Source organism: Accipiter gentilis, chromosome 7, assembly GCF_929443795.1.
Source record: "Accipiter gentilis chromosome 7, bAccGen1.1, whole genome shotgun sequence".
In the NCBI taxonomy this organism is placed as follows: domain Eukaryota; kingdom Metazoa; phylum Chordata; class Aves; order Accipitriformes; family Accipitridae; genus Astur; species Astur gentilis.
Window position 1 is genome coordinate 30629429 of NC_064886.1, and position 25938 is coordinate 30655366.

A 25938-nucleotide genomic window follows, 5' to 3' on the forward strand; every position below is an offset into this window, starting at 1 on the left:
ATTTTCTTTTTATGATACTGTATTCTAAATCAACGGCCGTTGTTTTGTTGTTGGGTTTTCCTCTTTTCCTTAATGTATTTTAACAAGGAATAAACAAGAGTTCGGAAGCCCGACAGCAACCGAACAATCCGCTCTGGGCACGCACCCCGAGAGGAGAGACCCAGGCTCGGAGGAGGACGCCAGCAAAAAGCCGCCCCGTTATTGCTCTTCATTCGAGTACTTCGCCGTTCCTTCTAGAGCGCGTCTGGGATCTTGAGAGAAGCGGGAGGCACACGTACGGCGCGCCGCCGAGACCAAGTTGCACAGACAAGCTCCGTGCCGGAGGGGGATGGCGAGCGGACAGCAGGCACGGACGCAGGCGAGGGGCCGCGGCGCGCCGCGGCCGGGCGGGCGGGCGGCAGGCGGGGCCTCCCGCTGGGGGCGGAGCGGTGCGCGGCGGCGGAGGCGGGGGCCGGGCCCGCGGGTGCAGCTGCGGTCGGGCCGCTCGTCGCCGGGGAGGGGAGAGGCCAGGCGGGCTGGGTCGCGCCGCCGCCCGTGCAAGGGCTGAGCCCGGGCCGCGACGGCAGCACGCTGGGCGCTCCCCAGGCGCGGGGAGAGAGGAGGCTCGTCCCTGCCGCCTCGCCGGCCCTTCCTGCGAGCTCCGAGAGCGGGCTTGTCAGTGTGATGGGTCTCGGAGGGGAGCCCGGCGTCGGTTCCTCGCTGGCGGACAGCAGGAGCCCCCATTCAGCGCAGGGCAGTTGAATCCCGCTGGCGGCGGAGCACCGAAGAACCGGGACGAGATTTATCGCTTCATTCCCAGAAACGTCGCTTCCACCTGCGAGCGAGTCCGAGCGGCCGGCTGTGGATTTTATATGTGCTTCCCCACAAACCGAGGCTAGTCGGGCGGCTTTGCCTTTTTGGGAAGGAGCCCCGACCCGGCCCCGCGGCGTGCGATGGATTGAGGCGTGCCCGGCTGCGCCCCGAGCCCGGCCCCCGCCCGCAGCCCACATAGATGCGATGGAAAATCGGGGGCTCTTCTGCACCCTCTGTTACCTGATGTTCAACGCGCCTCTTCTCTTCATCGTCACCGGTGAGTAGGAAACTTCTGCCTCTTCCCTTGGCGAGCCGCCTCTCCGGACGCAACTTGCTGGCGGGAGCCGGCGGGGCTCCGGTGCCGGCGGGGGCTCGCCGCCCCGCCCGCAGCTGAGCCCCAGCCGCTTCGCCCCTGCCGGCGATTGCTCCGAGTCCCGGCCTCCCCGCCGCTTTTTCCTGTGGAAGTGCTGCCGGCGGGGGGGCAGGGAGCGCTGCCCGGGGGGGGGGGGGACTTTTTGCAGAACAAGGTGGCACTGTTGCGGCCGCAGCTGCCGGCAGCGCGGGCTCGGCGCCTCGCAGCCACCGGCGCGGAGCGGCGCGCAGCGGGCGCGCAGCCCGGGACGGGTCCCCGCGCCGGATCTGGGGGAGGGGGCAGCGGGACACTGGTGCCCCTCTATCCAGCCGAGGAGGGCTTTCTCGGGAGGACGAGGGGCTTTAAGGGCCTCTTCGAACTTTCTGCTGGGGTCGCGGCCCCGGGCTGCAGGGCGGCGGGGACCGGCTCGGCCCTGCCCCGGGTGCGCAGTCCTGGATGCTCCGCTTATCCTGCGGTCGCCGCACTACGGGAAACCCGCGTCTCGGACGGCGCTTAGCCCTTGAGCTGAATGAAGCAGCTCACGTTACGCTTTTCATGAAAAGGACTGATCTTGTCTTTTAATCTCTCCCGTTAACCAGCCCTTGTAACTCTATCTTCCCCTCCCAGCTACCTTTACTGAAGTTCCCAAAGATGTGACTGTTAGGGAGGGAGATGATATTGAGATGCCTTGTGCTTTCCGAGCCAGCGGATCCACCTCTTACTCCTTGGAAATCCAGTGGTGGTACCTTAAAGAACCAGCCAGAGAACTTGCACACGAATTAGCCATCAGTGTACCCGGCAGCAGGAGCAAGGTAATACAGTCCTATGGAGCTATAGCTCTTCAGAGAGTGCAACATGCTCGGAGGGTGATCAGAATAAACTCAGCAGTCCCAGAGAGGAGAGTTGTTCCTCTGCCCCGTGCCAGCGGGCCGTTGGAAGCGCTGGCATCCCCAGGCCCTCCCTGAGGTGGAGGAGGACAGGGCATGCACCGTGGGGGACTTCACCTCAGGAAAAAAAGTCAGTGCTTTAAGGATTGTAAATAGAAAATGAAAAATGTCCCGCTGCAAAATCAGCAATGAGGACCCAAGGGAGGCAGTCAAAAATAGCTGTAGTACGAAGTGGGGACAAGCAAAAACCAGTGCTGCTGTGGGCTGAGCTAGGAATTGTTGTAAAACGTGGGCGAGCCTCTGTGTGTTCACTGATAGAGAAAGGCATGAGGGATACACCTCTCTCTTGGTATGTTAAGTACATATCAATCTGCATATACAAATGCGTGCAGTTTCTTGGGGTGCGCGTACGCACCTATGTCCATATCTGGAGCTCAGCAAGACATTTTCAGGCAGTCGGATATAGTAATTAAAATGCGTGAAGCAGACTTAAATCTTGCGTGTCCTTTCCCCTCCCCCTAGCAAGCCGCCTGGCACAAGGGTAGGCTCTAGTCTAAATTTTTCAGCTGCATTTCCCCAACATAAGCCAGTTCATTCTGCAGCCTCCCCCCACCCACCCCCCCCCCGCCCCGGTGCAAGACACCTTGCTGGTGCCAAACGGGGCTGTACGAGGAGCCGGGTAAAGGAGGACTTCCAGGCCACGTTGCCTTACTGCGCAGGGCACGTCATCCTCTCCAGCCCCCCATCCCCTGCACCGGCAGGGTGCCCCGCGGCAGCCTCTGTGCCTGTGCCAGCTCCCCTCTCTGTGGCACGCTTGTTTTCCTGCAGAGCTCAAATAGAGATGCAAAGCATATAGACACTCTGAGCTAATGCGATGCCGCCTAGCTGGGGAAAGTGTAAGTCAGTTGTCAGACAGGGAAATAAATCGCTTGGATTTAAATGTCTTCTTTAACCTTATATAAAAACCGTGAGTTGCTTTTACAATAAATGATGACAGGGCATGCCTGGAGAATGATGCCCTGGGAGGCGCATAAGTGAGCTCTGAGGCATCGCTTAGGTTTACAGTAGTTGGCTGGAGACAAAAAAATAACCAAGTACGAAACCTGCTGAGCGATACCTGCTCCCAGGATGTTTCAGGACCGAAGCTCTGCTCTGAGCAGTGTGGGATCCATCCTGCCCAAGCACTTCACCGCTGTGCTAATGCTGCTGGTAAAGTGTCTTCCCCAGTGTTTGTCAGTGACTGCGAGCAGCACAGCATGCAACAAGCATTTCTTTGGCTGCTGTTTGCACCCTTTGTAAAGGCAGCGCTTCTGTGGGCACCACAGGAGCTTCACCAAAACAGTCCCCGGGGCTGAGCGCTGGTTTGCTGCGTTCCCCATCGCCTGGGGAACACTCTCCCCCCCCCCCCCCCCCCCCCGCGCCCCCAGCCACACACAGGCTGTGTGAATGGCAGGCAGAGAAAGTTGCATCTGTCCGTATCCTGTCCTTGCACCGGGGTGGGAATATGAGCATCTTGTTGTGTGCTGGCAGAGCTGAGTTTAATCTCCCCTTTTTTCTGTTCTTTTAGGTAACAAATAAGGATGCAACCAAAATCAGCGTAAGTGCAGCTCGAGCTGGGTGGTGTGCACCCCTCCTCCCATACACGTGGGATTTACTGCATGCCCCCCTCCTTTCCTGACACATGAATGCAGCTGGGCTCGCTGGCAGCCCCGCTCCTGCAGCACGGCGGGAGCGTGGCACGTTTCCCCTCCTCGGTGTGTTGTCGCTTGGTCGAAACGTTACCATCTGTTGCTGGTTTAGCAGTCACGTCTCATTCCTCGCAAATCGAGAGGAGGCGATGCTTGCCTTACAGCCCTTCCTTAGCCACGTTTGAAAAGGACTGTGGGCCGGACCAGGAGAGAAGATTGTTTTTTTTGCCTGCCCTCTGCAAACCCCGGTCGCCCGTGGCGACCCCCTTCTCTCCCTGTCCTGCAAGAAACGAGCCCCTTTCCCGTCGATGCGGGCCTGGGACTGCCTCCGCCCCAGCCCTCCTCGGTCCCCGCTGGGCGGCGCTACACCCGGCAGGGCTCGGCCCTCTGCAGCGGGCGCGGGGCCACCCCCGGGGCGCTGGGCTTTCCCCGAGGGTCGGGTTCGGGCGGGTTGGAGCCTGCCCGGCACCTGGGAGCGCTGCGGGGGCTCCGTGCGGGACTGGGCAGGGGGAGAGGGGAGAGACGACCCCCGGGAGGGGGACGGGGGGACGGGGCGGGGCGTGGTGGCGGGGTAGGGGCTCATTCTGGATGGCGCCTTGGGGGCCGTAGCCGCGAGGTGCTGGGCTTAAACGTCCGGTGCGCTCGGCTGGCGGGGGGAATTGGCCCAGGCGCGGTGTTCTGGACAGCAAAAGACGCGTACCTGGGGCGGGAGCGAGCTCCGCCGGGGCTGCACCGGGGAGAGCGGGTCGCCGCTGGGGAAGGGAAGGGGAAGAAGGGGAAGGCGGCGGGGCCGGCGGCCGCTGCTGAGGCGGCGCCCGGCGGTGCGCTCTCTTGCAGACGGTCCGCGTCCAGGGCAACGACATCTCGCACCGGCTGCGGCTCTCGGGCGTGCGGCGGCAGGACGAGGGCGTCTACCAGTGCCGCGTGGCGGACTACAGCGACGACGAGACGCAGGAGCACAAGGCCCAGGCGCTGCTGCGCGTCCTCTCCCGCTTCGCGCCGCCCGACGTGCAGGCGGCCGAGGCGGTCTCGCACATCCAGAGCGGCGCGGCCCCGCGCCGCCACGGCACCGCCGCCCGGCCCACGCCGCCGCCTGGCCCCGGCGAGCGCCCGCCGCCACCCCCGCCGCCGCCGCCCCCGGCCGAGGTGGGGGCCGCCGCCGCCACCGCCTCGGCGGCCGCCGCCGCCGCCGCCGCCTCCTCGGCCTCGCCGCCGCCCGGGCAGGCCGCCATCCTCCGACAGCAGCACGGGTCAGGTAGGGCGCGGGGGCGCGGGCGGGGGGCGCGCCCCTCTCCCCCGCCCGGCCGCGGCTCCCCGAGTCCCGCCGCGCGGTTTAGGCTAGGGCACCGCTACCTGCGACGGTCGCGGCCGGGACTGGCGCTGGGCCGAGCGCTCGAGCCAAGTAATCGCACCCGAGTCGGGAAGCAAACGCGCTCGAAGGAGCCCAGAAGCCGGGGCCTGGGCCGGGGCATCGCGCCCTGCCTCGTCGGGAGCTGGCGCCGAGGCGAGGGGCTGGGGCGGCGGGTCTGAGGGCAAGGCGGGGACCGGCTTCCTTTGGGTAGGTGCTGCGGGAGGCCCCGCTGTCGGAGGCCCCCCCTTGCAGCGTTTCGGGCGGGGTGTTGTAAACGGCAGCTGCGGCCTCAAGTGAGCGAAATGCCGCGGCTGTTCTGCAGAGAACTGAAATCGGCGAGCGGTGGCGGGGGCTGGTCGGCCGGGGCGGGCACGGGGCCCGCGCAGAGCAGGTGACGGGTTCGGAAGGGAAATGTCAATTGCTGTGCGATGAGCTCCACGTTTGAGTTGCTGGCAGGATAAGAGTTGGAGATGCTACGCTCTGGAACGGTTTGCAAACGTAAACGTTGTGCTAATACCGATTGTCTGTCGGTTAATGCCGTATTAAGTTAATAATGCCACATCACCACGTTACGGCTAGCCGGAGAAGGCCGTTGTAAACTTTTGTTTACGCTAATGACAGCAGCAAAGAACAGAGACTTAAATGTGGATTGCAAAGGTATTTGAAGCTTCAGAGGTGTGGTGCTGCTCTGACTGGGCTTTAGCTCCCCTCTCGGCCACTGTCACTTAACCGAGGTCCAACAAATGTCCCTGCCAAGTTATCTGTGGAAGAAGGGAAAAAAATTTACGCCACGGACTGTGCAGGGAAACCCCTGAGCTCCCCTCTCTGCTGAGTCTCTTCTGATGCAGGTTCATAATCCTCACGCAGGAACGTTCACACTTCTTCCTGATACCTCTTCACGCTCTCAGGGCAAACTGTTGCAGGTTTTGGCTCACAGTAATGGAAATCATTTGTATGTAGGTCACTGTGACCTGCTGGTGCTTTACAGGTGCCGTGTTTTCTCCGACTACTACCTTTCGCTGTTTTTTTGAACAATTTTAGTTTATTTCTCCTGTAGAAATATATGTGAAAACTAGGTTTTACTCCTTACCATTCTTAAGACTAAGCTGGCTGTTCATTGGTGTCTAGTGGAAGACAAAGTGGTAATTCCTGAGGTCTAACTACAGGTGCCTGTGGGCGTATAAAAAAGTACAGTTTGCTTTTGGTGAATTCACTGACCGCAATAAATTAAACTGAATACTGTAAGGCTCACGATCTGTTGTTTTCCTATTGGAAAGATCTGCTTTCCTCCTAGGAGCCCAGGGCTGGTGGTTGTTTTCGTGTTTCCTCTTTCCACTCCCCACAGTGAGAATTCTTGCAACGTTTTCCACATTGACAATGGAAGTTAGGTTTAGGATTCACGGCACTGTGTGCCCTGCCTACTGAACCCAGAGCTTATGTTATGCATCTGAACTAAAAACAGGACGATGGAAGTGCAGTGGGCTCAGTTCCATCTCAACAGATGGATGTGAGTGTGTGCCGCCAAGACAGCATGTCAAATATGTCTGTTAGGGCAAGACCCCCTGCCCGGATCATCTAAACTGCTGTCTATCCTGATTTTGTACATGTCTGTGGTTCGGGGATGTGGCACTGCTGCATCATTTCTAGGCTGGATTAAATTTTGAAAATAAACTACAAGCATTGTGGCCAGCAGTGGAGATAATGGAATGATTTAAATCAGTGAAAAAGGTAGTGGAATGCAGAAAAAGACTTTGTGGGGATCTCCAGATAGAGACTGATGCTAACAGGGCTACAAAATGGGCTAAACCAAAATTTCCTGCTGTGACGTCTCTCCTGTGCACACTAGTATCTGTGCACAGTGCCACTCCGTGGCAGTTTCTGTGCTGGGAGAAGGCTGAAGTCAGCGTAGAGATCACAGGACTCCTGTTCTTGTTCATAGTACTGACTTAGGAAGGTATAAACCAGCAGTTGCTTTTGTCTCCATACAAGGGAGGCAACTGATTTTGTATTTTGGTATGGTCCTCTGTAAAAATACTTCGCTTGAACCAAGACCCCCTGAATTACGGGCTTCTCCTGGATTTATTGTAATTTCCATACCTGTGGCAGGTTGGAGCTGCTTGTAATTGCTTATCAATAAACCATCAGCCACAGCGTGGCTCAGGAGGTTAGCAGCTGAAAGACTTGGCCCTCGAAGTTCCTGATTCAGGTGCGTTCTGGACCAGAACTGTCTGAGACTTGTTACCACGAGATGTCTCTTTGGTTGCTTTTGTGAAGCAGATTGCTGGTTGCTGTTCCAGTCCCTATCACCGGTGTATTTTAGAAAGACTGTCTGGGCCAGGCACTTGGTTTGAAGCAGAGGGAGACAGCTTGGTGTAGAGGCAAGAAATGGATTTATCTCCCCTAGACATGAAGTGTTGCTCCCTACCCAGAATAAAGGCGTGTGGATAAAAACTAACGTGGAGGTCAGCGTGATGAGAACTTGCAGGGATATCACCTGCTCTTGTGAGGAAATCGAAGACTTGGGTCTCCAGTGCTGTCACTTGGGTCGGATAAGCACTAAACTTTCTTCAAAATACCTTAAAAGAAAATTACATCCTTGAGCTTCAGAGTTTCCCATTTGTATGTTGAAGTGGTGTTGTTTAGAGCTAATACAGGTACAGTAATTATTTTTCACTGTAAATAATGCAGTCTCTTTATAGGAAATACTTTTTTTTTTTTTTCCCCCTCTTTTTTTACCTCTGGAAACTGGAAGTCCTGTTTTGAGTCCACGCCCTCAAGGCAGTGTCATAGCCGGTTTTCCACACGCTAGGGCTATCAAATCAAACTAAATCTTTGTTCGCGTAGGTGCGTAAGACTGCAGGACCTAACCCTGTGTTGCAGTACGAATTACATACTGGCATAGCAGCATATTTGGAGCTCTGTAACACACGTACAGATAAGTACTTGCACCAAACCTGTGTGTAATAATTGAATCATCTCATACATTTACTCTCAAAAGTCTTTAGCATTTGTAAGTCTTTTCATTGTACACAGGGATATTTCCTCTGTGTAAAAGCAGAAATGTGCTCAAACAATGGATTTGCCAGCAGTGATTAAGAAACACCCTCATTTAATACACTGGAGAGCTCTGCCTAAAAGCTGATGGCATGGCACTAGCCACAGTGTCCTGCATGAATTGTGTTCTAATCCTGTTTTCCTTGCAATAGCAATCTTCCCAGTATGTTCAGTGTAGTTAGATAGGGCCTCTGTGTGCTTGTATTCCAATAAATGTGATTATAGATGAAATGCTGCTTTCAGATGTGCCTGCAGGGCTCTTGTTGATTTCAGGTGGAGTCCCAGTCATGCACTGTGGAAAAATGTGATTCTTTACATCTTCTAGTTGAACTGAAATGTGAACTTATTAGAATAAATGTGTCTGTCAGTGAGATTCTGTAAAGAGCATAGAGTCTCATCTGACAAACCAGGTATAAACAGAAAATCCATAGTTTTGGACATGTCATCTGAAGTTGTATTTGGTAGAAATTTGTGATCAGCATTATAGTATATAAGGGAATAGATCCAGTGTAACAGAAACATTGGCCAGTATGCCGGAAATATTAGCTACTCAAACAGAATTTTATCTTTAATGTTTAAACTACCATATAAAAACTTAGTGCTGCGGTCTCATGAGAGTCAAAAAGATTACCGCTTGTCTGCCCGTAAGGTAGGCTGAAGCGGAAACTGAGAACATGTTACTTGGGCTGCAAGGAGGCAAAGATCTGCTGGTAAGATCATTGGTTTTAATACTACCAGAGAGGGAGTTCTTGTCTATATGGTTCTAAAGGAAAATAATATTTAGCTTTCAGTTTAAATACATAGACACAAATGGAATCTTTTGCTGTAGGAAAAAAATCAGGGTGAACAAATGAAAGGGCACATATAGTGTTAATGTGTTTGGAAGTGTTCCTAGTTTTTACTGGGTAGGTGGGGGGGATATAGGAGCATCACTGAGCAAAACGTGCAGTGTCTCTGTCCCAGAAAGTTTGTAGTCCAAATGGGTGAGACGGACAAATGGCAGGAAGAGCGATGACCAACTTTGTTGAGTGTGCGGCAGCTGTGAAATTAAATGTGAAAACTTAATTTCAGATCTCTGAAATTTAAGTCCAGTGCCTTAGTCACGAGACTAACTTTGTCATCTGATAAGTGAAGTAATAAACAAGGATCTTCATACTGACCTTCTGGGAGGCAGATAGGACGTATTACATCCTACCAAATGGTCTCCAAAATGAGTGCCTGTCTATCAGCTTGGGGGCAATTTTTAGTTTAACTTCTGAGCAGAATGTTGATCAGACATTGCAGCTTCCAAATTCCCTTTTATTTGTTTGATCTCTAGCCTCAAAGCTCTGAAGTGAAAGCTTTAAATAAAATAAACAAAGATGGGAGTGTGAAACAAGAAACTGTGCTTCATTACGCTTAGAGTGCTCTAGGAAGGACGCAGAGAGACTCATGTGTTATGCAGAGATGAAGTGTTCACAGCAAGGAAGAGAATAAGTCTTCACGCCTATCCCCCTCTCCCCCCCCCCCCCCCCCCCCAAAGCCTTTTATGTCTGAGGCAGAAGGAAGTCTGCTTGTGGGCTACATGGCCTGAGATAATAAAGGACCAGGTCCCAATTCTGCAGTCTGTGTGCATGTGCAGCTCGCCGTGATGCTCGCGAGAGCAGTACATGCACTAAGTCAAGCTGTGGCAACCTACCTTGAGGCAGGAGACCGTGTGGGAGACTGTTAGATCTCCATTGTGCACGGGGAAGCGAAAAGTACTTTTTTTGCAGCTTAGAGACAAGAAAGTAAATGAAAACGCTGTTTTCTCGAGTGTAACGAGCTGCGGCTGGTTAGAGGGCCTTTGTTTGGAGTGGCTGTGGTTGAGTTTGGATTAACTTTGGGTAAGGGTTTGTGTCTAGGGTTTTCCTGGCTTTGCAGAATTTGAATGACTCTGCATGCTAGTTTGAGAAACAGCCCATGGAGCTCGTTTATCTTTGATAGATGAACATTACACAGAATAGTGAGAAGGGAAAGTCTCTCTATGTTGCTGTTCAGCTTAGGCTCCCTACCTTTCCAACTCGGTAATGTCTGGGTCTACTTCACTCCCCCTGTGGTTTTTATGAGACCATACATGAGCTGACATTCTGTTGTTATTTGTAGTTAAATGTAACCTGGGTCACATCACATTTTCCTTTACATTAAATAAAGTAGCAAGACAGAGGCCATAAATGAATTATCAGGCTGACCTCCTAAATGTCACTGGATAATAAACATGCAAAAAGAATTCTAATTAAATACACATCACTAGCACTTTAATATCTAGGCAAATTAGACTGCTTTGGGGACAAGTGAGGACAAATTTCTTCTTTTGTGTGTGTGTAATGTGGATTAATTCTCAAACTGGACAAAAGCACGAACTGCAGTACCGTGTCACCTCATTACCTAGGGCAGAAACAAGCTGTGCCAGGGTGTTTTTGTACTGTGGAAATGCAATTTATTTGAGTAACCTCCTTTCAGCGGTTCTTGCTTGTTCCCCGGAGGACAGAAAAAAAATGTACTAACCTATTCTAGTAAAGCCTGTGCAGTGTCCTTGAAGAAATCTGAATACTATTTGAATTTCTTTAAGATCTTCAAGGTATAGATGAAAAAATGTTTAAAAAGATATTACTGAACAGAATGAAAGGGGTGTTCCAGGTCTTTCTAATGAATGTGGAAGCTGTACCTAATGCTGGTCTAGATTTCTAGATGAGATTGATTCATTAGCGAGTGAAAATTAGAAATCTGTATGAGGGAAGGCTGAGTGCAATTGTGTGTCTTTCTGCATGAACAAACAGCATTTGGGGCAGGAATACACATATACTGCTAGTTCTTTATGTAGGGTTTCAATAGATACTTTGCAAAATGGAGTCTTAGTTTACAGTACCAGCTAACTTAGTTTGTATATTTTACAAGAGGCAGATATTGTTATGCGTTCGTCACCTCTGCTATACTGATGCAGCTTTACTGATGTATAAAGTAACACTTGAACTGTGTTGTGGATTGTATAGGTCCTTAATACTTTAAGTGGTATACTTAGCAGTCATAGCAGAAAGAATGTCAAGACAATCTTAATGGTAGTAGTTTTGAGAAGGATATTAATAGTGGTGTTTCTGTAGTTGGAAAGCAAAAATAAAGGAGGATCTGCCAGGAAGTGAATCTTACAGTAGTCCTGTGAAGAAGGTGTGTCTTCTTTACCTAACACAGCCTGACAGGACTGTGCTGGTAATAAAAAGGGTTTGGTTTGGGGTTTGATTTAGCTTTGCTAAAGCAGTAAGAATGCTGGCAGGTTCACTGTTGCTGTTTACTATGTGTTTTTTAAAATTAGATAATGGCAGAGCAGTCCCGTATGTCAATAATAAACAGTTCAAGTAGGTTTGTATTGGAAAAAATGGGGTTGTCAGCAGAATGGTGTTATTTGTCACAACAGCGGTTAACAACTGAGTATTTTATATTGCTAGGCTGTTATCAGTTGGGAGGCAATTTTATTAGCTGGAAAGAAGAACAGTTCGGTAGAGCAGCAACTGCACTCTGTGGAGAAGTCAGTGTGATCGCGGTGCGCAGATCATTGTGCCACGGCTGGAGAAGGGAGCTGTGCTAACGAAACTTATGCAGGGTGTCAAGTAGTTGCCGTAATATCTGGTCTTACCCTGCATTTGCATGGCTGTGGCTAGGAAGCAGAGCAGCCTTGCGTGTCCTAGGAGCGGCTGCTAACTTCAAAATGAGGCAGTGCACAGTTAGTAAGTCCTCTAATGGACACAGTCTTCTATGTCTGTCATTTTATTGGTCATGTGTAAAATTCACTGAACTGGTATAATTAGAACTACTTTACTACTTTATAAATTTTAAAATCTGTTCTAATCTGAATCCCTCTCACGCCAGGGAGCGGGAGATGTCACATGTAAAGAGGGCACTGAGGAATATCCCATGTCCACAGTTTTTCCAAATAATCCCTTGCTGGCTTATTCCATGAAGTTTGGCCTGCCTTAGATCTAGGGCATGGCAATGTCTTCAGTTAGCTAATATCTAGTAAATATCAATTATTGGAAAGGTTTGGAGGGTCTGTGTATTTGTGGGTCATTCCCAAAATCTCACCGTTTGTTTACAGCAAAAAAGTGATCCCTTCTTTGTGTAAATCACAGGCTCTGCTTTTTTTCAGGCATATGCTCTCAATACAGCCATTTTCCCTGTGTCATTATGTATTCTGATAACACGCTTAGCTCTGTTCTTTAAGTATGGACACGATAGGGTTATTTTAAAAAAAAAATCCTTAGATAATCTGCAATCGGATCTGCTTAACTTTAGTAATTCTGATTGGAGTGGTAATTACAACTACATTGGCAGCTTGCTCCTAATCCTGATCAAGTCAAAAGTACTCTAAAAGTCAGTGAAGTGAGAACTACAGTGTCTTGTTCTTTGTTTCTGGGTTGCAAATATTTACAGCTTGTATCAATTACAGCATGTAAATCTGTGATTCTGTCCAGTGTGACTCTTATTGCAAGTCTTTTCCTGAGGTGTCGATTTACGGGATTGTGTGACCGTATCTAGCTTGCCTGTGCTTCGCAATGTGGCTCCTCCTGCTTATAATGAAAAACTTGAGAATGTGGCCCAGACCCACCTCAAAGCTCAGTAACTGAAACCCGCTACCAGTATTCTTCATTGCCTCATGGTTTGGGGAGTTTGAGTTGTGCTTTTTGCTATTTGTGTGTATCAGTATGCTGTGGACTTGCTCACATAGTAGTACTGAGAAGGATGGCTAGGGCTGGATGCTTATTTCTCACCTGAATTACCACTAATGTAGTTAGTTAGTTATTTTTCTGTAAGTTTTAGTTCAAAATTCATTTTCCACCAAATCACATTACAAAGAATTTTGTATCTCTCATTATTCAAGAGTCGAGGAGTGAATTAATGGTGCTTGGTTATGTTAGGTTAGTTTTAGATCATGGAACTGCAGAAAATTCTGGAAATGAAACAAATCCATAGTTGCATGCTCTTTAGTAAGATAGTTGGTGAGGAGAGATCATCTCACAGATACCAAAGCAGAAGTCTCTTTATGGGAATGTACTACAAAGTAGAGACCAGCTGCAGGTCTCAAAGGAGGAAAGTTACTGGCTTATTTAATTGCAGCCCAATGTAAAATATTTAAGCTGTATAATCTATATAGCATGAATGACTCTTTTCAAGTATTCAGGATACATTTCTATTCTACATTGACACTGTCTGTGGCGGTGTTTCCTTTTGGAGCTTGCTATAAATTAGTCTCGGTGTTTTCTTGAAGCATGTGCTGGTGTTTTCTTGAAGTTTTTCCTTAATTTCTCTGAAGAGTGGGTATTTGGAGTGGTTGGGCAGTTTATTTGGCTGTCTCCAGTGTAGGACAGATCCCAAGAGCAGCCCCTCAGAGGCACAGCTCCATGTGAATCGGCTCAGCTGCTGCTGTGCTGGGCTTTCCAGGGGCACCACCTTCTCTCAATACAGCAATTTTCATAGTCAAATGTAGCATTTGGAAGACATGGAGTGAGGCTTTCAGTAAGACTGCTGACTGCTCTGTACATCTTTGGCTACCACAGAAGGGAAGTGGGGATATTGAGGGAAAATGTACCAACTGTTTCCTGTATTGTGTGTCCCTACTTCTTGTAACTTTAGTGGGAGGTGAGTTTTTATCAGCCTATTGACAATGAAGCTGCATATTTCTCTGGCAACCTAAAAAGTAGAAATATTTCTAATAAAGGTAAAATTATTTCTTGCTCTCTATCTGATATGCACATCCGTATATTAATCAAATCCACTAGTTCAACTACCCCTCTTTCTGTTTGTCAGTAGCTGTGTTTAATAGAAAAGTGTCTTGCAACACAGACTTGCAGCAACTGTCGAACTGGATCAGATCAATTGTCCATCTAATCCTGTAGCTTATGTCTAATAATGTCCTTACGATCTAAGAGAAAAAGGGAAGAGCCTCCATAGAGGATAATTGAGCACTTGACTGATCTGTGTACCATATGCATGTTTGGAAGGGATTGTCAGTCATAGCATTTTGAGAACAATTAATGAGTCTCAGTTGAAAAGAGCTCTAATGTGATCAGAAATCCACCTCAATAATTGCAAGTGCCTTAAGAAACATACACTCAACTTCTCTACCAATTCCTACATCTGTCCGACCCCTCAGGCACTCACAAAGGTTGACTTCCAGCAAAGCACTGCAGTACTTTAGAAAATCAACACTGCAGAAGGAATCTTTATTTTCTTAGCTTCGTATCAGAACCAAACTTTTCCTTCTGCATCATTTCCTTGCATGACTACACCTCCCTCTCCTTGCCATCCAATTTCTTTGTTTTCTAATCTGTCCATAACTATGTGATGTACATGACCCATTTTTCACAGCGTATGCTAAAACAGGGGCTTCACGGGTGGTTAGCCATGTTGTAGTTTCCTTTCTCAAAGTGGGGGGTTAAGCGTGTCAGTTGAAATGCTCAGGGAGCTAGAAGATGCTGCTTCTCAAGAAAACAAGGTTCTGCTGGTCTCCTTACCAGTGGCGTCATACCTTTCAATATGCGGCAATTCCCGTGCCTTTCTGCTACCCCTGCAGTGGTTTACCACTAAAACACCAAAGTCTTCTGTCCTAGATGGGCTTTTTCAGATGTCACATCAAGAACAATCAAAATTAAGAACAGGCTACTACAAAGAATTGGATTTTCCTCAAATACACATACTTAACTTTTCTGCCTGTGCTGGAAGTTTGCATTGTGCTGCCCTGTATGCAGCCTCTGTAGCGTTATCACGCCTTAACATTCTACCTCACCTCTGTGTTCAGTCACATGAGTTCAGCCCAGCATGTAAATAGATCTAGATATGGGCGAGTCAGACATGGTCATTTCAGGAGTGCTAAATACTCCAAATGCAAATGGAATCTTATTTGAACTACTAAAACCTGTTGAGTTTCCAAAATTAGGATAGGAGTGGCTTTCAGTTACCCTTGTTACATGGTATTTTGGCAATTCACTTCTAAATGTAGGCCTGAACGTAGCAGTGGGTATCTTAAGTGAGAAGGTAGACAAACTATGAAACTCAGGTGTATTTGAGAAGACCTAAAATGATGACACAGTTTTTACAAAACCCTCGCCAGTATCTTCTGGCCAGTAAAGCTGGTTTCAGTTTCCTGGAGAGTTTGAGGCTACAGTGTGGATAAGGAAAGTGAAACACGGGCATTTTCAAGAAGAATGATGTGGAGGGCAATGCTGATAGTTTCACGCAGCTGCGTGAGAAGACCTTACTCCTGACCTTAAAAACCTTGATGGCATGGATGAAGGAAGAAAGCAGGATCACTAGCTTATACGTGCATGGTTGTGTAGAAATAAATATGTCTGCTGACTTCTATGAGGCATTTTTTTTTGAGATGAGTTATGGAAAGCTGTTCCAAAATTCAGCGAATCGTAAATAAAAATGTGTAGTGGGTAGAAAACTAATTTTGTCATCGTGCCTTCTAGGCAGGTTCAGTGGTGAGCAGATCCCATGCAGTTGCTTATAAATATGTGGGAAGTCACCATTGCCAAAATTAGCAACACCAAAAGGCAGCTCAGGAGCTGTTTCTAGTTGTGCCTAGGCATGATGATCCACAGCCAGCTGAAAGCCAGGAGCAATGGGGACCCCATAGTTTAGTATTTTTGCATAGATTTACATAGTATCACATAATTCTTGTAACAAGAGCACTTCATGTTACATGCAGTGCTCTAGGGTTTAGCTGCGAGAGTGTGCTAAAGTTAGCACAGGCTCTGGGTACGCTTCTGCACGGCATCCTGGAGAATTGGCACTTGGTGAGGAGTATGAAGTTTAAGGCACCAGTTACAAGCCTTAAAAAAACCCCGACAGCAAAAATGCAGTGTGTGGATTGTGCTGTAAGTATTTAAGAGTAGAAGAAGGATATATGCAGCTTATAAGATCATGTCTCAGACTGCGAAATAATTCTAATGTGGTGTAGCTTATTATCTCTTCAGTTCAGTAAGTGTATAGTGACTTTAGTAATGGCGTCTTTTTAATTAAAAACTTCTAAGAAGCTCTTAGATCTGAAGTTTGGTAAATTCCCTTCAATTCAGTGGAAGTGCTCCAAATGTATGTCAGTGAGAGAGAATTTGTTTTATCTAGGAGGTTATTGCATGTAATGATCCTTGACCAACAACCCCTATAAACCCCTATTTTTTTCCATAGCTACAAGATAGCAGGAGCAATTTCTCCAAGAATATGTCTCAAGTGCAGTCTAAAGTTTCTGGATGGAGAGACTAAATCAATCTATATGGTCAGTTTGATCTCTCACCTCTTAATGAAATGCCAGGTTTGAGAGTTTTAATTGAACATTGTTCTGTAAGGAAACAGGCTGAGGCTAACAGGTCACTGCATAAAAGCCATTACAGAGAAATGTCTCGTGATACTGCCAACCGGAGTCCCAGCTCCATCATGAATAGGCAGTCAGATTTAGGTGTTCTGTCATCTTTCAAGGAAAATAGACTACTGATGTCTTTCAGCTTTTTATTATATGGGCCACTGCTTTTTACCACTATCTATCTCAGAAAGGGACATCAAGGAACTTTTCAGATTCTTTCTAGGAAGAAAAATAGGAAACTGCTGGAAACTGTGGTTTTGGCCGTTGGTTAAATATAGCTTGCAAAAAAATCATCACATTTTTTTCCATGTGTCCCAAGTCACTTGGTTAATTAATGTTTGTTTTCAGTTGGATGAACTGTTTAAGTCAAACTTTGATGAATGCTGGTACAAAACAAATTATTAAATAGAAAACTACAGTAAAACATTATTATGTTGTAAATCGAAAAAAAGGATGAGTGATGCCAGAGAGCAATTCACCATACACAAACATAACAATTTGTTATTGTTCTGCTTAGTGGTAGACCTTCCCTTTTAGCTATGTGCATATAAATAATTTAAAAGCAAAATTGTAAATCTGTGTAGTGATAAATAAGGTTACAATATCAAATGAATATTCAAAATATAAATGAAATGTTTTCTTGTAAGGGTCTGTAGTTTGTGAGTAACTGTGTACTTCTGATGTAAAGTCTCTGGATAGAAACTGCCTGTTCTCAAATCTGGGTCAATCCAGATACTTAGTGGTCAAGACCACATGCTGTTTGTTTACATCTACAAATGTAGCAATTTATTCAGTAAAAGTCAAGACTTCGACTACTGCAGTAAAAGCTGAATTGAGGACATTTAAGTCCAGCTTGTTTATAAACAATAGTACCTATAATGAAAAGGGTTCAGGTTAACTAAACAGGGAGAATTTACTGGAAATGGTATTTCCAGTCTGCTTCTGTTCAGAGGGAGGAGAATTCTGAAGTCTGAGTATCTGCTTCTACTGCCTGAAGTCTTAGAGCAGAGTAACGCTGAATCAGTATGAAAAAAAGCAGCTTATAGTTGGTGGTCAGTAAGAATAATTGCTTTCAAAGAATTTCTAAAAAATACGTTTTATTTAACTGCCGAGATTCTGTTAACAGACTCTGAACTCACATTCTGCTGTTGAATTAAGATGGAGAATGTAGGTTAAAAACAATGGCAATTTCTACAGGAGGAAAAGACAAAAAATTTGGACTGTTGCATTAATTCGCAGTTCCGCATTGAGATTGAAACTAAAACCAGTACCTAAAGGTAAAACTGGTGTAGGAATTCTTTCGGTAAGCAGGCACACAGCTACAGCATGGAGTTGTGACTAATACTGCTTTCCATTCAAAACGGAAACAATCCTAACCCGGTGTCCTTCGCAGCCCTTCAGTATGATGGTTGTAAGAGCACTTGAGCTGCAAGAGCCTGTTTCTCCAGGTTGAGTTCCTCAGCATTTCCAGGGGGGATTCCCCCCCTTAAAAAGTGCAGCGTTCTTTTTGAGTAACTGGCAGCATCTCCTCAAACTCGAGTCCTCTTCATTGAAAGAACAAGCTCGGCCCTGGCAGGGAAAAACGGGTTCTCACTGCCCTCGGCTTTGAGCATAATAAATAAATACCCAAGGCCTGATCTGCACCGCAGTGGTGGGCAGGTGTGGAATTGGCACAAATTTGGCACCTGTGAGCTGCAGGCAGCTGCCAGGAGTGTTGGCTGCTGCAGGGCTGTCCTTGCCATCCCTGGGTACAGGGGATGGCAATAGCACATGGGGACTGGGCTGGCGTTCTTGCAGGTTTGCCAGGTCCCAGAAGTGAGACGAGCCATCTGACAGCTTGGAAATGGGGATGTGCTGACAGGAAGTATGGGTCTGTCTGTCGTGCCAGTGACTGCAATTTGTGAATAAGCAGTCAGTCTTCAGATAACACATAGCATGTCAGGCTCAGAGACGGACAGAAAATGGGGGTTTACCTTCAGCCTTCGCAGCCAGCAAGCTGTTTTCTCTTGCTGGTGTAGATAGATTTGTTGTTGGGGCTTTATTCTTGCTAAAACTGTGGGATATAATGTATTTGTGAATTGACTGTCTATTTTTAAAGGAACGGCGGGACCTGCTGGAGGAGGGAGGTCCCTGAGGCTAGAAAATGGCTGTCAGAGCCCTCTTTCTTTGCTCCCAGGCTGGCGCGGAGGCTGGGAAGTCTGGCAGGATTGGCATCAGCACAGGCAGGGCTCCCGCTGCCCTCACCCTCTCAGCGCACAAGGGGGTTGCTTATCCTGCCTGCAGGTCTCCAGGGGCAGACCCTCCTTGCACCTCAGCTCTGCAGGGCTGGTTCCTGGGGCAGGGAAGGCAAGTCTGAGCTTGCGAGCTCTTGCGTTGCTGCCTCAGAGCAGCAAGGACGGTTTGGGCTGGTGATTGTCTGTCCCATGTGCTGGCCAGGAACCTGAGCTTTAGCAGCTGTTGTGCGCTTTCCTGCACATGCTTCTAGTGTCTTTTAGCAAGAATTTAACGAGTTACTCCTTTAGTTACCTGAGTTAATTGTGTGTGTTAGTGATTTTTTCAGCTTTAAAAAGAAAACTCCTGAATTCCTCTTAATGGCTTGCTGTTGCTATATAGGCAGTCCTTAGCCATGTGTTTGTGCATGCAAGGATTTAATTAAAACCTTAATAACTAAATAATCTCCACACAGTCTAGGTGTCTATGAGATAGCACTATGGAGACATTTCTTGAGTTCCTCACTTGCACACCACATTACTATGAACTATTTTTTGATACTGGATAATAATACTCTAGCTTTGCTGGTGAGGTCTATATAGGTTACGAGGCAGCCTGAACAGTGAGCCCAAGAGCAGTGGTTTACTCGGGAACTGTTCGAGGTATTTCCTTTGATCATGCCACAGCTGAGAGAGACTCACATCTCCTAGAGACCAAGACTAAAGTATTTGCATTAGGGTGCCTGAAGTGAGTTTCCTAAATAGAAGTGGCCTGATTCTTTTTTCAGAGATACTGAACATGAAAAACTTTTTTTTTTTTTTTTTTTTTTTTAAAGCTTTCACGCTTTGCAAAGTGGCTCTGCCAGTCACTTTTCTGGGTGGCTGTCAGTATTTTGGGCATTGATTACTCCCGTATGTAGGGTGTTCAGCACTGATGAAGCCTTTCCCCAGGTGTCTCTGTGCTTTCCAGCTGCAGGGCAAGGCTCTGGCTGGGCTCTTGCTTTTGTATTCACCCCTGTGGAAATGCCCCACAGCCATATGAGGCATCAGTCACCTGTGTGCAGCCCTGTATTGTCATGATGCAGTGTTGGTGACAACTGCACATGCTAGTGAATGTCATGGCTTTGGAAAGGAGTCACCTATTGGCACTTGGGACCCAAAGAGCTGCTGCTGCGGACCAGCCCAGCCTTGTTTGCCTGGGCTCAGCAGGGGCTTGGGGAGTGAAAGGCAGGGGTCTCTTGTCCTGCAGCAATGGTGAAGGCTACACCAGGACAGCAGAACTTCTCCGTAAGAAGGGACTGTTCTCACTCTTTCCCGGCAGCAGAGCAGTGACCCATTTCAGAGATGGAGTCAATGCACCTTGGCCCCATCGCTCAGCCTTCCCGCACAAGGGAGGGGAGCTGGACCATGGTGGCACACAGTAAATTCCTCTCTTTTTGGCACAGGTAACTAGAAAATTAAAAAAACGAACAAGTATCTTAGTGTCTAAGTGGATATGAGGCAGGGACAGCCTTGTTAGCTGCAGTATGGACATGGATACCATTTCTTACTGTGAGCAAAGGCGTTGGTGTCTGCCCCTGCCCAAGGAGAGCTGCATCCTCCTTCTACAGCCATAAGGTCACAGGCACCTGCTTTCCCACGATGGCATGTACATAACTAGCCCTGCAGCCCTATATCATGCCGCATAAGCTTACCTCATAGGAGCGGGAGCAGTCTTGCCCTCCCTGGGTTTGGATGAAATGACTGTAACAGAAGTGTTCCACATCAGACCTCTGTTTTTCTATAGCTCTGGTGCACATTTTAAATTTAAAATTCTGCTCTTTCCCATAAAAGGTAAAGAAGATGTCAAGGTCTTGCTGTTCCCATTCCAAATGAAATGGGTTCATGTCCTGTTAATCAAGGAGTACAGCCGCAGCATTTGTCATTTCCCTTTAAAGTAATGGGTGGTGGATACCTGTCATTTCTCAAGAAACTATATACCAGATTAAGGTGTATTTATAGAAATCTCAATTGCTGGTAACTTGGCTGAAGCCAAGTTTAGGCATACCATTAGTAATGCATAATAAAATGACCTAAGCGGAGTTAGATTTGTGAGGGGGAAGAGAAGGCTATGTGCGTTGGATAGCTTGAGGATGCTGTTTTACTATTAAAATTAAGCTTCTGACCCCTGGCTCTGAAGTGATAAAAATAAATCTTCCTATATTTCTCTTCTGCATTTAATCTTCTATATTGGAAAAGATAAAGAATAAAATCTCCTTCTCTCCCTTGTCTCTTTCTTTTCTAGGTACAGGACCTATTTATGCTACAGACCCACTCCTATATATGTCCCTGTTAATACTGCATAAGCTTATACATTTATTAGTAAACCACTGACGGACTACTTCTTCCACTCCTCCTCAGCCAAACAAAAAAAGAACCTATTTAAAAACAGAACAAACCCCTGACAAAAAAATACCTACACTTTTAAAGATGGACAGAAAGAGACTGAAAGAAGCATGATAAATTCTACGTGGGGGGGAAGAACATATTTTTGGGGATGCCACAGGAAGTAAACCACACAGAATAATGCATCTAGTTTCCAGACTATGGTGTCAAGCCCTGCTCTGTGCATGGCACTTATGATTTCTTTATTTTAATGTAATATTTTTTCTTTTCTAAACATTTCCTCTGACTTTTCATTTTGCACGAACTGTTGAGCAGTTATCTTTATGACAGTATGTAAAGATGTTGGGTCAAAGCCCTTCCTAAGAAAGGAAATATTTTTAGTAGATTATTGTGTTTAGGTTTTTTGGATTTCCTTTTTCTTTTTTTTTTTTAATTAAATTATTTCTTTTGGAGACATTTTAATTAAAAAGGTAGATCTTACCATAATTAATATCCACTGTCAATAATATTTATTTTTAAAGGAAGATTGGAAACAAGGTAAGACATTTGTTTATAAACTGTATTGTATATTGCTGAATAACAGTTGAATAAAAAGATTTTGAAATAAAGTTTTTACAGATGCGTGTACCTTTCCCTGTGTCCTGAAGCTCTCTGAGAAGGCTTCACGGCTGTGTCTGTTCCCTACCTTGTCACAGCACAGAGAATTGAGGAAAGGTGCATCACAAACAAAATAAAATTTAAATCGGTTATTTATTACACACCCCCATGTCTTGCCAAACCCCACAGTGGAATGTGCTGACAGCTAGTCACAAGCTATAACTGCATTTTCCTGTGGTGACACCAGTTATCTCAGGGCAGTTAGTGGACAGTGTGACAGTGTGGAGCATTTAAGGTAAGTTGCTTTGGTTTTCCCCAGGCCCCTTTGAAAAAAAGATGAATCAGCCCTGGAAAATGAAAATAAAAATAAATCAGCCTGGAATATTGTATTCCCTAGACCTGGTTCCAACATTTGTTTAAAAAAAATACTCAAGATTTTTTAAATTACATAATTGTGTCATTTGTCTTACCAAGTGAGCTTTCCTCTAATGAAGCAAAAGGCTTTTTTACAGTAAATACAGCAGTTACTTTTCTATCCTAGAAATGCTTGGTTTTTAAGTGAGGTAATAGGATGACTTGGTAAAGAAACATGACCTTCTTTAGCTTAATTTAGCGAAGTACTTTGAAATTTCAATGTCTGACTGTGATACTTATCCTTCCATTTGCGTAGCATTTTGGAAAAGACCTTAATTGTGGAAATGGTAAAGTGACAGCTACAGCATCAGCAGGACTCTGTCGGCAGCAGCTGCGGAGCAAAAGCAGGACGCGCCATTGCCTCACCTCGTACCCGAGTCCTCTTCTAGAAGCAGGGTAGGAAGGGATTTTCAATTTCTTAGATGGTCAGAATTTGCTTTTTCTAGGACTGCCAGTAATAGTGAGGGATTTCTGCCACTCACGTCTCACCAGGTGTGAGACTGAAACACATCTGTGTTTCATACGTACTACTACATTGTGGTGATAAAAGCCCTCTTGTACTGGGGCAAACTTCCCATGGGGATCCAAAGGTGATAAAATCTTTGTAAGAATGTTCATCCCCTTAATGCCAGCTCTAGTGTCCTGTGGATTGGGGAATAATCCATAATCATCCCACAAAAAGCAGAACCGCTGTTTGGAACAACTTGGGGGAGGTGGTTGCTGTAAGCCTGGAAGTGCATCAGAGCATGAGACACTGAAGAGCACAGTCCTTGGCCTCCACATGCACATGGGAAGGTGAGTCTTTTATAACCTGAAAGGAGAAGACAGGTGGAAAAAAAGATTTGAATGTCAGACCACACCTAAATTAATACCAGCATTCATGTCTATGAACTTGTTCAAGGACAATTATTCAATGCAGAGGTACGTGTGGAGTCTGCAATGTCACAAGAGCTCTAATCCTTCAAGTAATGGCTGGTCACAAAAGTGAAACCTGCCTGGGTTTGAACTGTGGGTCCTCTGGCAAGCTCATCATCACTGCTGCTTCTCCTCAACGGCAGTGAATATTTCTCGGTCACTCGTCTTCCTTCTGAGGGAAAGAAACAAAGCAGTTCTTTTCACAAGAGGAAGAAAAAAAAATCTGCCTAAATTTATGTAAATAAATAGCTGACGATTGAAGCATGTCTATCTAGGAGTACTTAAGCTTCTATTTCAACTTCAGCCATACCTCAGCATAGTCTCTTAGTAAGCATATACAACTGCTTTGCTCTGATACTTCTGTTTCATCGCTTACAGAGTGCATTATGTCTTGAATTGCATACTGTGTGGTTTGCAGAAAACATGGGAGGAAATACATCATCTTCCATTTGTCCTTCCTTTTGTATTGTAGCCTGTTACCTGCACAGGGATGTAGCAGCAACTGGAATTTTTGTGTGCAGCGGCAGTAGAATTATCAAGGTGTTTTAGACTTTAATCACATTAAAGGTGAAAAAATATTAAATCTGCAACTAAAAATAACTTTTTTTATCCTTCCTGAGATCAGAATGAAGTGTGCCACAGTAGGAATAACAATTCTTATATTCCAATTCACTGTAAAACCTCAGAACTACTAAACAATAACCTGAGGATTTGATGAAAAATCTCGTCTAACAAGAGCAATAGGCATTTTTTCTTTCTGGTGAAGACCTGCCCGCATGCAGAGATAACTCATTCCCAGCACTCAGGGTAACTTCAACAAGGGAGCAGATTGCCAAGATAACGTGGCTGTACTTTTACCTTCGCTATATTTCTGCCTTCAAAAACATGCAGAATGAGTCCACCAGGTTTTGGGGCCTTGGTTTGCACATTTGGGCCAGCTTTTCTGCTAAATACACAGCCTGTGTTTGGCCCCATATTCATGTAGTACACGGGAAATAACTGGCTAAAGAGGAGGCTGCAGCTTTCAGTACAGTATTTAGTCTTTAAAAAGCGCTTAAGGGAATGAGAAACATTTTGATGGAAAAACATAAAGAATTTGGAGCCTTATTGCTTGTGAGTGTGTTAAGGACTTTTGCTAAAACATCTGTCCTTTGAGAGTGCTCTTTCTTCTGAAAATGGCAACTGCCTCACTTCTGCTGATTGTATTTACAAAGGGCAAAGTGAGGTTTTGCTGTACCCTTAATGGACAGAGGCTAGTGGCAAATCTTGCTCTTTCATAAATCTCAGCATTCCTCGTGGCGTCTGCTGTCAGAATCAATTAGGAATAAGTGCTTGGACTGCAGAGCCGTGGAAAGGCGGCGTGTCTCCTGCAGTGCTGTGTAGGAAGTCCTCTAGTGCCAGTGGTGGGGTGGGTGCGTCCCTGGGCACCTGGGGAGACAGCCCCTGGTCCCTGCACCGGGGGACAGCGCAGTCAGTGGCTCCTTATAAAAGCCAGCAAGCAGGCGAGCTGGGAAGCACGAGTCATGACTGTTAGGGGCCAGAGCTGAGTCATCTATAATATAATCATAAGGAAACACACATTTTTCCTGAGAGAAAATCAATAGAACTTTGCACTTTTCCATGTAATATTTCCAGTCTGCGCCATCAGCCATAGTTTGCTCACAGTTATACTGCTATAAATTCACGGCGAGTTAATAGATTTCTACAAAAATGAATGGATTTACAACAGTGTAACGGAGCTTATGCTAGAGCCATGCGCTGGTAAAAATACATAGAACAAAAGTAGTTTTTATAGCACACAGGTGACCTTCAAAGTGCCAAGACCTAGCAAGTAAAAAGCAAAATTACCTAGTTCCTGGTATGCTCCTTTCCTGGCAAAACTCCCAAGGAAAATAAAACGTGCAGTCCTGCAAAACATCACTGTGCATGGCAAGAGGGCCAGAGACCCACCAAAGGGAAGACAGGTGAGCGAGCAGCTTCACGCTGTGATGGAGAATGCAAAAGACTGTCTGAACATGTCATTTTTCATTTCCTGCATAAAACATTTTGGAGCCTAGCCTCACTTAGTAAGTAAGTAAATAATGTGCTCGCAAACTTGTGCGTCAAAGCTAGGTTGGTTAATGTATGAGCTGCTTCTGTTGCATTTGTTACTACACAGTAAATTTCATGCTTAGCCAGAGGCTGGCAAAGTTCATTTATTCATTATCCCCAAACTTTGGGCAGTTATTATTCAAACTCCCCTAGTACATCTATTTAATAAGCAAAGAACAGAAAATTGATGGGATCAAAAATGTTAAAGTCTTAATTGATGCTTTTAGCAAAGACTGACTGGGGGGGCGGGGGGAGGGTGTTGTGAGAATATTAATTTGTAGTGAGTGAGCGTGCCGCCCGGTTTTGCTGGGAGCAAAGAGGGGTCTCCCAGCCCTGCCAAGGGAGCTTGGTCCCCGCAGCCCGGTGAGCTGCTGCCTGTGGTGCCACCTCCTGCATCACCCCAGGGGCTTTCTGCCACCAGGTAAGGGAAAAACAGTGCTACAAGCTGTGAGAGAGTGCTAAAATACCAACCTATGCAAATTATTGATTAATAGAGCGTTTAGATGATAAAACATTCACTTGCGGCAGAGAAAAGATGGGATTTTTTTTTTTTTTTTTTTTTTTTTTCTTCTTCACTCTTGCGGGTTCTTGAGGTCTTTTTGTCCCCCGGCAGCCTTGTAGTACTGGAGATCACCAGGCTGCGATGCCGGGGCCTGCTGGGCGGTTGAGGGCTTCGCTCTCCAGCAAGATGCCCAGAGGCAGAGCCCAGGGCTGTGTGCGTACGTGGAACAGGTTTGGTTCTGTTCACACAGGAGCAGTTACAGTTATTCCATACGAAAACTAATGGGCCCTAAAAGAAAGGGAACGAGACAAAGGCTGGAAAAAACCCAG

General features: G+C 46.7%; 1 protein-coding gene across 1 annotated transcript; it reads left to right on the forward strand.

The window, feature by feature from the left end:
- Positions 1-668: 668 nt before the first annotated feature.
- Positions 669-21573, forward strand: VSTM2B (V-set and transmembrane domain containing 2B). Its single transcript, XM_049806680.1, has 5 exons — positions 669-1069; positions 1772-1956; positions 3599-3628; positions 4557-4974; positions 20990-21573. Exons 1-5 carry the CDS (start codon positions 997-999, stop codon positions 21076-21078), a joined length of 795 nt encoding a protein of 264 aa, XP_049662637.1. The 5' UTR covers positions 669-996; the 3' UTR covers positions 21079-21573.
- Positions 21574-25938: the final 4365 nt, after the last annotated feature.